This window comes from Ruditapes philippinarum, unplaced genomic scaffold (genome assembly GCF_026571515.1).
Source record: "Ruditapes philippinarum isolate M1 unplaced genomic scaffold, ASM2657151v2 ctg288_1_1_1_1, whole genome shotgun sequence".
NCBI lineage: Eukaryota > Metazoa > Mollusca > Bivalvia > Venerida > Veneridae > Ruditapes > Ruditapes philippinarum.
In genome coordinates this window covers 150,504-164,082 of record NW_026860775.1, presented here as the reverse complement: position 1 = coordinate 164,082, position 13,579 = coordinate 150,504, and the positions used below count along the sequence as shown (strand labels likewise).

The following is a 13,579-nucleotide window of genomic DNA, read 5'->3' as shown; positions in this document are numbered from 1 at the left end:
TAGTTGAAAAACCAACGATACTCTGCTGGTTTTCATGTGGGAATTATTGTTTTGAATACTTCGAGTTTTCTAGTCGTCCTTTATTGGAATTGATTTCTTCTTCTTTGTGTATAATAGGTCCTATAAACCTGTTTGGCTATTTCCTAGAGAGAAGAAATGTCTGGCAAGGATTTCCTCTTACACAAATAAAACATTTTTGGAGTATTTGTGACAGGGCTTCTGTACATATTTTAAAAGCTGGTAGATTAAAGCACTATTTCTTCATACTCAGACATGAATGTTATGTATGTATGTGTCTTTTATAAGATTTAAAATTTCTCACAGTGGCTAAATAAGTTGGTGCTAGTCAGCAAATAAGAAGAATTTGATTGAAAATTCTACGACTTAATTGCAATGGATAAAGACGAAGAGAATAACAAGTTTTTAACTGATGATACTGACAAATTGGATAATAACACAGAAGCAGAAATAATAGAAATGTCTCATAAAGAAGTTCAGTTAGTAAGTGAGACAGTGGAGTTTTCTGATGTTGATGATAATGTGGTAAAATCATATTGTGAAAAGACAGACTCTGATCAGACAAAAGAGAAATTTGACTTTGAACAAGAGCAAATGGATGTAGAAGATGTTTCTACCAATGAACCTGAAAAACTTGTGCCTGACAAAGAAACTGCTGACAGTAATGGGAGTGCATGCAAAACTGAAGAAATAAATAAGCTTGCAATGAAAGATGATGATCACATTGAACATACACAAATTCAAGTCGAAGAAGTAACAGGTATATTAGATGAAAATGATACAGAAGAAAAAGATCTGATTAGTTTTGAGGAAGACTTAAGTGAGGAAGAAGACATGTCTCGTAAATGTTTTGCAGCAAATAATGTTTCAGACATAAGTGAAGAAAAAGATGTGTCTCTCATTAAACCAGATGGTACTGGTATTGATAAAAAGTTTGAAGAAGATGAAAGACAAAACTCTACATGTACAGATGGAGTTGAATCTAGTGAAAATGGCATAACATTCAAAGATGTTAAAGTTGAAAATGTTGCGCCTGTTTCGAGTGAACAAACTATTTCAGAAAGTGATGACTTAATAACTGTACAGAACATGGAGAATTTTGAATATGCAACTGAATCAGTTGAACCTGAAGAGGTATGTACTCTAATTGAAGATTTAAATGAAATAGAAATGATACCAGAAGTGTATAAAACAGTTGACTGTATTGAATCAATGGAGCCTGAAAATGAAACAGATCAGTGTAATTTAAGTTCTAGTCAGGTCAAGTCCTATGAAGCCTCTGATCTTGAAAACATCAAGAGGGAAGAAGGTACATCAGATTTGTATCATCAACTTATTGAGAAACTTAAACAAGATGAACAAACAAGTAAGAAAAGGGCTGAGATTGAGTGTCTGGGTAATGACAAAGTGGAACAAATGTATGCAGAGAATGAAATGTTTGAAGAAGGTTTAGAGGCTGAGCAATGTATGGATCTTCTAGATTATATTGCTGCTGAACAAATTGTAAATACTGAGGGCGAGGAAGCCTCCAGTAATATTTTACAAGTAATAGATCTGTCTCAAAACATTGTGACACATGTTGATGAAAACCAAGGTATATCGGAGAGTGATGAGATATGTGATATTGCAGATTTCGGGGACATTGAAGAGAATGTGATTATGAATGAACAAGAAATATTTCGCACTTTGGAATTAACATCTGAAGAAAATAATGGAATTGTTCAAGAAATTCAATCTGTTGATGACAAAATGGTCACAGAATCTGTCCATAATGTTGTTTGCAATGATGAGCAACCAAGTGGCAATGGTATTGAATTGTTGCAGGGAAAGGAGCAAGTTGTTTTGAATGCAAATGAGATTGAACAATGTTCTCTGGTCAAAAATGGTGTGGAATTAGAAACAGCAGTACCTGAGATACATGATGTTAATGAAAGTAAATTCATTGTGCAAGGTCAAGAAGAAAATACATGTGAAAATAATAGTAATTCTGTACCTGATATTGTTCAGGATGGGTCAAAATTGGTGATGCAAGAAAGGACTGGTGCTGTAAATGAAGCAGAAGATGTTATGCAATTTGCTCTGCTTGAAGACTTAGAAGAATCATTAACAGATGTGTCTGATCTGGTTGAATTGAAAAGTGATCATGAGATATTAAGTTTAGAAGATAATCTTAGCCATCAGAATAGAGTTAAGCTTGAAAATGCCCAGGCAGAAAATGCAAATAATGTAAACATAGAAGATGAAAAGCATTTTAAAACAAGTAATTTAGAAGAGAATAGATTGGTTATTGGCATAATTCCTAGCAACACAACAGAAATGAGCTTTCATGGTAAAGGTGCTCTTGTGGATGCAAGTTTGAAGGACAAGGAAGATGAAGCATTTAGAATGGACAGTATTGAGCTGATTTGTGATGAAGAACTGTCAGACACGACCTCTGAGGAAGGTCATGGATTTGATTTACAGATATTAGAAACTACAAGTAATTTAATGATGCTTGACAATGACTTCACATCACCAACTGATAGTGAGGGTAGGATTATTGTAAATGCTGCCTTGTCAGAGGATGAGGATTATCATAAAATCATGTCAGGTGACCTTGACATTGACTCTGATCAGTGTGACAGCCTTGACCTTGTTCCTGGCTCTGACCTTGAAGATAGTGGGGTCAATCAGTGCTTTGATGAAAGTGAAGATGTTCAAAATGAAGAAGGTGAGCGAATTTGGTATTTGTTGTTGGTTGCCATGGTAGTTTGCATGTGGCATTTTAGAATTTTGAAAATTATCTGTTGCTTGATGTACTTGAATTTTCTGCATCTTGATTGCTGTAAATCACCTTGAAATGCACTTATATTAAATGCTCTTTTTATTTTTTTGTAAACTGGCATAATGCAGCTTTGAATGTAATAAAATTTCAGATATATAGAGGAAAATCGGTTAGTTGAATATTGTATATACAGGTAACAGTTTCAGTGTATGGCATGTGTTAATTTCTCTAAAATGTTGCCAGGAAATAAAACTGTTTGATTACAGTTTCATGCGGTGTACCAGAATTTATTCTGTCTACTTTAATTCTCTAAAATTTATTTTGATTACTGATTATATAGACTTTCTCCTTCAGTGCCATATCTAACATATATGTTAGCTTTAGTTTGAATGCACAAGTTATATTAAATATAGAATTATTTTTTTTGTATTTATATTAACTGCACACAATTTGAAAAAGTTATCATTAGAAAAATGTGGTAATGTATTTATTTTATCCCATTTTGATCTCTTTTGTGAGTGCTTGATATAACGAGTACCTAATTGAAACAACCATGAAGCCAGGTTTTCAATGTTCAGGATTTTCAGAAATTACCTGCATCGTTAACATTTAGATTAACTGTTTAATGAACCAATTAAGGACATACACAATTTTAATGAGTAATCAATTCAAGCCATTTGATCAGCCAGTAGCTGTCTATTGCTTTCAAATTTGTGTTTACATAGATAGGAATTTAAGAATTTTTTTTTTTGAGTTTTTTTTAAAAAAAGTTTCAAAAAAGATGATATTGGTAATGTTGAATGTTCAATTATAATTGTACTTAAAATAACTTAATAGTGCCTATGTGCTTAGAGTCATTGACTTTGAACCAGTTGCTCCTCATCACTGTGAGTTTGAATCCCTCAACCTTCGTTTAAAAAGCTATCCAGCTAGCTTACAGAAGCCTTGAAGGTTGTAACATTTTACTCCTGTGCCAGCTGATGTCTGAAATGATGCATAGTAGTGCAACTGAGGTCTTCCGTACCCAGTAAAGCTTGGAAGTGACCATATATGTTTAAGTGTGGTCACCATATGAGTTGCTTGGCCACCATATCAGTTTAAGCATGGTTGTGTGGCCAAAAAAAAAAAAAATATTAGCTTCATATTGACAATATGAAGGTCATTTAGAATTACATTCTTCAGGTTCTGTGATTATGTTTTTTACCCATGATGGTCATTGTATTGAGATGATAAGCTCAGTTAATCAAAATGACAATCAAGGTCTACATTATATGAAGGAAGTTAATCGTGAAATTGTTACCGTAGGCGACACTTTCTTACATTATTATGTTTCTTCCATCAATACTGGATGTTGAGTGAATACAAGATTTGTAGCAGGAAAATTTGTAGCAGGAAAATTTATGTTGACCTTAAAAAGAGGAAGAAATCTCAAGTTTTTAATTTTATAAAAAGAAAAGAAAGTCTTATATTGCAATCAAATAATCTTTGGTCTGTTATATAAACAGTCATTATATAGCATAGAATAACTGTAAAACATTTTGAGAAGAATAAAGTTGTGTATTAATTTTGTAAGTAAATCAATTTTTCACTTTAGCTTCTTTAACAAATCCCATATAAATATAGAATTATGCACAAAAAATATATTCACTTATACTCATTTTTTTTTATTTACAAAGGTTGTATAATATTTTTATTATGGGGCATTGTAAACTCTTAACCCATTACTTCATATACACGCCTTTTAACGCCTTTTTCACCCCCCCCCTTTTTGTTGTCTCAAAAGATGAAAAAATGCCTTATTTAGGCCCAAACCACTTGTTTTTGTTTGAGAAATGTTGTTAAAAAAGTGACCTCTTTTTCGGCGCGGCCCCCCAACCAAAAAGTACATCAGGGGGTTGCCAGAAGGGGGATGTGCCCCCTTCTGTTTGGGGGGGTTTGAAGGGGGGCGGAGTCCCCCTCATCGCCAAGAAAAGTTTGGACTTGTGAGAGGCTGTAAATGACCCCAGATTGATCATAAGGTAACGTGTAACCAACCCTGAAAAGCATTTGACTCTATCTCAATCCATTGAGAAGTTGCAGCACTTTGAAATCAATTTTGATGGAAAAAATCAACGCAAAATAGTGATTTTTGGCAATTTTGAGATGTCCCCTCGTTGCAATGGTAACAGAAAATTTAAGCCTGAGCATGTTGTTGCAAGGGCAATGGTCCAGTCAACATTTGTGCCAAGTTTGATTAGTGTTGAAGCAGTTTTTATAGTATTATAGCAATTTGAACTTGTAACGGGAGACTTTTCAATGAAAACAGCCATTTTTCACAAAATGCTCATGAAGTAATGGGTTAATGAAAAAAAAAAAAAAATCTACAAAACAACAATTTTTCTTCAAATTTATATGACAGACCATGTTTAAACATGAAAAAACGCGATTAAGGGTAATTTCAAGTATTTTCATCATTTTCTGTTAACCCATTACTTCATATACACGCCTTTTAACGCCTTTTTCACCTTCCCCCCCCCCCCCTTTTTGTTGTCTCAAAAGATGAAAAAATGCCTTATTTAGGCCCAAACCACTTGTTTTTGTTTGAGAAATGTTGTTAAAAAAAGTGACCTCTTTTTCGGCGCGGCCCCCCAACCAAAAAGTACATCAGGGGGTTGCCAGAAGGGGGATGTGCCCCCTTCTTTTTGGGGGGGTTTGAAGGGGGGCGGAGTCCCCCTCATCGCCAAGAAAAGTTTGGACTTGTGAGAGGCTGTAAATGACCCCAGATTGATCATAAGGTAACGTGTAACCAACCCTGAAAAGCATTTGACTCTATCTCAATCCATTTAGAAGTTGCAGCACTTTGAAATCAATTTTGATGGAAAAAATCAACGCAAAATAGTGATTTTTGGCAATTTTGAGATGTCCCCTCGTTGCCATGGTAACAGAAAATTTAAGCCTGAGCATGTTGTTGCAAGGGCAATGGTCCAGTCAACATTTGTGCCAAGTTTGATTAGTGTTGAAGCAGTTTTTATAGTATTATAGCAATTTGAACTTATAACGGGAGACTTTTCAATGAAAACAGCCATTTTTCACAAAATGCTCATGAAGTAATGGGTTAAGTTAAACATCTTGTTTGAAAACATATAGAAAACATTCTGATTTTATGTAACCATGGCAGTATGGAACTTTTGATAGAAAAAAACTGAATTTGAGTGCTGTCAGTCTATACTTAATTCTTCTAAAACATGGGTTTTGTGTTAACTGTCATTTAAGTTTAAAGAATAAACCTGATGCAAGCAAAGTGATAAGCCTTAATTTTCCACTTAGTACATTTAAGCCATGGTAGCATGTAAATCCATCCAGTCTGACCAGGCTGTATAGGTGTTATCTCAATTTTTGCATTTTGATGTTTAAACCCCTTAAGTTTGAATGGGATGTTCCAAATTCAAGGCAGTGCAAATCCGGAGGTTAAAAGAGTAAGTTTAAGTAATGATACAGGATGTAGGGGAGCAGAAAAATATAATGTGCTGAAACAGGAGCCAGTCTGTTCTGAAACAGGAGCCAGTCTGTTCTGAAACAGGAGCCAGTCTGTTCTGAAACAGGAGCCAGTCTGTTCTGAAACAGGAGCCAGTCTGTTCTGAAACAGGAGCCAGTCTGTTCTGAAACAGGAGCCAGTCTGTTCTGAAACAGGAGCCAGTCTGCTTTGCTTGATCAAGTAGCTTGTTATAATATCTATCGTAAGTCTATATATGGTCATAGGAAATTATGCCATAAGTGGCGAATAGTTTTACATGTATTACAGATATTGTATACAATTTTGTAAAAAACTACAACAGGGAGTCGACAGAAAGCCAGTGTAATTATATATAGGCGGAAACTGCAAGCCTTTATCTCAAATGGTATGATATAATTAAAGGGTTGTTTTGTATGAGAAATACTGCAGTTTTTTAAGCTGATTATAGAACATGTATTTAGTTTGTTTGCAGCACTGGTATAATTGCTAGAAATAATGATCAGTGTTAGGACAAATGTATAACATTATATATTATCAGAATAATGTTTGAACTCTGTTTGCAGGGCTCGTTTAATGTGCACTAGTTTTTATAAACTTATATGGCAGTGTTAAATAAACATCTTAACATTAATAAAGACATTGTAACCTTATTTGACCGCTTGGGACATAAATGACCACTGTTGTAATGACTGTATTGTTTTTCTAAGCAGACGACTTAAGCTGTGGCCATCTGCTTCTGGTGAAAAATATGGATTTTCTATAGTGGACTTAATACAAGCTTTTGTCACACAAAATTGTAGTTAATGGTTTCTGGGGACAGGAAATTTCATTGAAGATATTTGTTTAAGAGTGAAAAAAAAATTCTGGTTTGTTATTGGATTTAGAACATACTCCATTGATCTAAATGGACAAAAAGTTTGTGAATGGAACAAATTTTAATATGGAATGTATGATTGTGTGTAGATAGCTCATTATTGCAAATGATAAATGTAAATAATTTATTGTAATTTTAGTGTATTTAAAGGGGTACAAGTACTTTTAACACCCTTCTTTCATCTTACTTTTAAAGTTTGCAAGCTTAAATAGAAAAAATGATTTTTAATAACATCCTATAAAACTTAATAAAGTGTGACAAGACGAAAAAATGGAAATACTTTGTCATTGTACATTTTTTCGAACACATTAAAAAATCCTAACAATATAAGTTAAGGTTTAATGAATGGTTTAAGATAATAATTTTTGTTAACACGACGTTTGTCACTTTAACGCTCCGCTGATTGTCGTAAAAAGTTAGTGACAACAGCAGCCGACTTCAACTGGTTGCTGAGCGACACTTTCACTGTATCTGATCTGAATCATCCAGGTGGAACTGCATGCTGTCCTTATTAATTTTCAGTTGTTGTTGTCAAGCTTTTCTATGACATAGATGCTTAATTTTTGCAATTGTGACAAATTTCTAGATGGATTAAGACAAAGAACATGTGCAAATTAAGGCAAATTAAAGCATTTTTGAATTAAATTCTGAATATAACTTAAGATAATTACACCTGTAATTATTGTCATATTTAGGTCATGGCAGTTATTTTGATTTGTCTATATCAGTGGAACACCAATCTCAGTAGCTACGTGATTGTTGCGATCGATTATAAACACGTTCATGTAAAAATTTTCATTCAGAAAGAAACATGTTCGACACTATTTGGATAACTGATCTTATGTGATTTACATTTAAAAAGGAAATGGGTGGATAAAAAGTGCTTGTACAAGTAAGGGTCGGATTTAATTCTAAAGGCTAAGTCAAATAAAAGGAAAATTTTAAAGGTGTTATTTCAGAGATATAAAATAAGATTAAGATTTATCTCTGCACTGTTAGGATGTGTTATGACACAAGTGTTAATTTGTAGCCTATAAAATTATGCAAATATTTGGTCCGTCTCAATTAAACTTAAGGCTACAATGCGGTCACAATTTATGCTGCAGTTTATAATTTGATTGACTATATACTAAGGATACTAGTACCAGTTGGGTCTAGTCAAGTAAAATTCAGTTGTGGTATGGACTTTACTCTGTTATTCTTTTAAAATGTGATTATTTTTGTTTGTTTCTGCCGAAAATGTGGATTTATGTGACAACCCTTGCAAATATTTAAATTTGTGGATATCATTGAATTGTTAAATGTGTGGATTTAAGTGTTCACTATGGATGCAACAACACAAAAGTTTCACAAGTTTAGAGGTAACACCATTTTCTCATATTATTTCCTTTTGTTATTTTATTTATTTACAGTAAGTAATAGGTTTGGCAGCGTTGGATTATTTGCATTACTGAAATAAAAGTCCTCAAGCACACTTGTAACCTATAAGGAAAGACTGCATGTAGTTTGTGAAAATCTATGATTTTCCTTACATTCAAAGAGAAATAAGAGCATGCAAGTTTTTAGATTGTCATACAAAACATATATCTTAAGCCCCTGCGAGGAATTTGGTACTATTGGGAGACAGTTAGATAAATCATGGCATAGGTCTGTCATTGACACAGCTGTCTTTTTACATGCTGATTTCAATTGTAATTTATCTTATTTTTTCATCTTTTTAAATACAGTTGACTCTCAATAAGTCAAAATCGCTTTACTCAAAATTCCGCCTTAGTCGAATAATTTCTAAAGTCCCGTCAAATTTCCTTCTTTATCTTTGTATTTTAACTCCGCTTAGGTCAAATTTTGACTAACCGAGACTCCTGTTTAGTCGAAAAGAAAATTTGGTCCCGTCAATTAAAGACCACATATTTTCATCTCAATTAGTCGAAGTGTGAAAACAGCCAACTGATCAAAGTTCGGCGACATCAAGGTGAGATATTGTCACTCGTGATTTACACGTTTCATAGTAATTTTTAATTGCCGGTCATCATGTATTATTAGCACGTCGTAAAAGTGTCTTTAATCCGTTTCACGACTTAATTGGTTTTAACAGTTAGATAATTAAATTAAAATTTAATTACATTTCTTTAAAAAAGTTGACTCGTACCAGTCTGACGGGTGTTAGTCAAATAACAGCATAGTCAAATAACAGCCTAGGTATTGATGTGTATTATCAACGTAAATGATATTTGTATAATTAATGTTCCGTCATATTGCATACATTAATTTGTACTTCCGGTTCACGATAGTTGCTAATTTCGTTTTCGTCCGATGATCAATTAAATCAAATATAATTGTGTGTTTATGTTTCACTATTAATATACATGTATTAAATTTTGAATGATATATTTTTGTTCATTTATAATTTGTAGTTGAAAGTGATTTACCGTCATTTCAATGGTTAAATATTGCAGCATTGCCGCTAACAACAATAAGAAACCTACTTCTTTGCACATTCAATCAGGTACATGTATATACATGTACGAAATCAACGTAATGGCGGTAGTTCCACGTTACTCGAATTCCGTTTCTCTCGAAGTAAAATACCTAGTCCCTTGGATTTCGAGTTACCGAGAGTCAACTGTATACATAATATATTACTGCCTGTGTCTGATCTACTGCTGAATAGTCAAAACTTGATACTGATATCATTAATACGAATAATAGGTAAATGTCTCAAATAGAGAAACTCTGAAACTCTGCAAATGAGCCAAGCCATGACAAAACCAACATAATGGGTTTGCGACCAGCATGGATCCAGACCAGCCTGCGCGTCCACGCAGTCTGATCAGGATTCATGCTGTTGGCTTACCAACTCAATTACAAGTAGGGAAACTGATAGCGAACAGCATGGATCCTGATCAGACTGCGCGGATGAGCAGGCTGGTCTGGATCCAGGCTGGTCACAAACCCATTATGTAATGGTTTTGTCATGACGTGGCTCAAATGTTGTTGTTTCTCATCTAATCCCCCCCGAGTACAAATATACTTTTATAGTTACAACTTTGTAAATGTATCTGTAATTATAAAACACAACATGTTGATCACTCTTGTGAATGGTAGTTCATAATGAAGTTAAAACAGTAAAGGTTTGTTTGTGCCTTGGGAATAGATGAGAAAAACCCACATTTCTGCAGTTCCGGATAACATTTTATTCAAAGCAAACCAGTCCATTACACATAGTCAGCCAGGTTTTATATATAAACAAAATCGAAAAATTTTCATTTTGTAAATGCAGCAAACATGGTTATGGCTATTTCATATTCAAGCAAGTCTCATTCTGATAATGTTATACAGTGGAACCTGTCTAATCCGAACTCGTCCGGACCAGAAGAAAAGTTCGGATTAGAAAGGTTTCCGGATTAGAAAGGTTTCCAAATTAGAAGGTTTTTTACATCTTTTTTCATGTTATTTGCAAAATAGTTTAAGGAAAGAAAACGGGAATGCATTTGAAATTGCAATTTAGATATTTTATTTTTGCAGTCTCTTATCGTTCATTTTAATACACGGAATACAAAAATAAAGAAATAAAAATAAATAAATAAGCAAAAATATTATGTCCTCAAGCGTAAGTTAACCTACGATGTTAAACAGGAGGCCGAGACATGATTGAATATTCGTACCAGCATTTGTCAATTGTTGTTTACTCATATCCGAAAAAGCGACTATCCGAATTCACTGACAGTTTCCATTAATTTTCATTACTTAATCACGTATCATTGAATCCATTACAAGGGATTAAAAGATATTTCTTTTGAATTATATCAAAATATTTATAGAAGCTGACGAAAAACAATCAATTAAGCAATTATAGAAGATATCAAGGCAATATAAGTGTAATTTTCACACCTTCACAGATCATACGTTTCACCCATTAAACAAGTGAAATAACACTTATCAGTTTGGTGTATGTTTACACCTGCAAGATCTGCGATTATTTGTTAATTTGAATGAAGGTGTGACATTTGGCAAAATCTGTTCGGATCCGAGAGGTAAATATTATAGTAAAATAAGAACAAAAATTTAAAAAATCGTCCGGAATTCGGAGTAGACAGGTTCCGGATCCGAAAGGTTTTTTACTATTGAAAATAGAACGAATAAAATCGGGACCTGCCACTTCGTTCGGATTAGAAAGGATTCCGGATTAGAAGGGTTCGGATTAGCAAGGCTCCACTGTAATAGATAAAACATTAATGATTTATCAACTGAATGCTCAAATTAGTCATTCATGTTGATTTTTCGTTCATTTAACATCTTAAGATTATCAAGGAAAACACATGAAGAAAACGTGTGTATATGTAATAATGCAACAGCTTGTTTTACTTTCAGATATTTTATAGATTAACTATAAGTTAAAGTTGAGTTCTAGGCAAGTTTCCTGTATTTGAGTAAAGGCTATACACTAAAAGCATTGTAGGCAAGTTTCCTATGTTTAGGTAAAGTTGAAGGCAGAAAGTACACTCAAATCCCCTTGTAGACAGGTCCTTTCTACTAAAGTCAAGGCAATTCACTGGAAGTCTTGTTGGCAAGTTTCCTGTATTTAGTTAAAGTTGAAGGCAAGAATCCCCTTGTAGTTGGGTTTCTTCTACTACGGTAAATTAGGCAATACACTGGAAGTCTTGTAGTGTTGAGCTTAAGTTGAAAACAGTAGTACACATTCAAATCCCCTTTTAGTCAGGTTCTTTCTACTACAGTAAAGGCAATACACTGGAAGTGTTGTAGACTTGAGGAGTAGTTCCCATCTGTTATGACAGTATGCATCACATTAGACTGGGTACGACATTAGACCTGGTACCGGGAGACAAAGGGAGACAATTTATGACAAATTTCAATATTTACATCACATTAATCTGCTGATCTCAGTGCACATTTTGATAAATCAAATCTACAGACTGCCTGTAGCACCATAGGGACATAATTTCTCTCGCATCATAATTATAGTTCTGAAGATTTTTGTATAATTTTTCATGGAAAAGACATTCTGGAGGAAATGAATTCAAGAGTGTTTAGGCATGACAAGCATCTTTGTAGGTTTTTAAGACTAAAACAGTTGGTAAATTACTGACAATTCAGACTTGTAATTAAGTCACAATGTACTCTGTACCTTTATGTATGCAGGTGTTTGGATAGCATGTTAGATTTACTTGAAATGTATAATATCTATTTCACATAATGCAATATAATGTGTATAATGTAACAAGAAAACATTATGTAAATGGTTGTTAACAAAATATCACATATCAGATATGCCTGAATTTGATCTCCTCACTAGTTAATAGTATAAGTCCCTTTTCATTCATTGCAACATTTCTGTGCTTGAACATGATAGCTCTTGTTACAGTTTAATAACTTGCAAATGCCACCAGTATAGCTTGCCAATGTTACCAGTGCATGTTCCCTATGCCAATGGTATCGATTGCAAATGCAACCAGTATACATTGCCACTACCACCAGTATAAATTGCCAATAACATTAGTATAAATTGCCAATGTTAACAGTACAGATTGCCAATGCTAATGTTATAATGCCAATGAAACAAGTATACATTGCCACTACCACCAGTATTGATTACCAATGCCACCAGTATACATTGCCAATGTTACCAGTACATATTGCCAATGGTATAAATGCCAATGCAGCCAGTATAGATAACTAATGCCACCAGTATAAATTTCCAATGCCATTAGTATAAATTGCCAATGTTAACAGTACAGATACCAATGGTATAAATGCCAATTAAACTAGTATACATTGCCAATGCCACTATGTATACATTGCCAATACCATCAATATAGATTGCCAATACAGCCAGAATAGTTTTCTAGTACCACCAGTGTTATATATTGCCAATGTAATTGGTGTAGTTTGTGCCCCTTGTTGCTGAGCGGTTGCCTTTATGTGTTAAGGCATCAGAATTGCAGCTACCGTTTAACCCTGCATGATTGTAAGAGGCGACTAAATGGCTATGAAAAACTGGAGTCTATGCATCTCTTAGGTTGTTTTTGATCCCTGGTGTTGCTTTAAGTTTATAACACCCGATATTAGCCAAAATCATCTTTCCTGTTTTGGCACCATATGACCTAAATTATGTTGGTGCACTGTTGAACCAAACAAAACAAAACTAGTGTAGATTGCCAATGTCCTGCCAGTTTGAGCATAATTGTGCAGCCAACCAACATGACTGTACCATTTACTGACACATTTTTTGCATATTTATGTTAAATTTTGATCTCAAACCATGATCTCTGAATTGAAAGGCCTAGACCACCTTATTAATAATTCTTCATTGGAAATTAACAGGACTGGAGTTTTTTTACCTTATCGATGTTCGATGGTCATAAAAAACTTGGTTAATTTACTAATTAAAAAACAAAAAATATTAACAAAA

At 33.9% G+C, this 13,579-nt stretch overlaps 1 protein-coding gene across 1 annotated transcript in view; it reads left to right on the top strand.

Annotated features, from left to right (window-relative positions):
- Nucleotides 1–376: 376 nt before the first annotated feature.
- The window catches only part of LOC132713337 (dystrophin-like), a gene marked incomplete at its 3' end in the record, with an annotated part of 157,509 nt that continues 144,306 nt past the window's right edge, over nucleotides 377–13,579 (top strand). Inside the window, 1 exon segment of the mRNA XM_060695887.1 lies at nucleotides 377–2,728. Coding sequence (XP_060551870.1) covers nucleotides 394–2,728 — 2,335 coding nt within the window.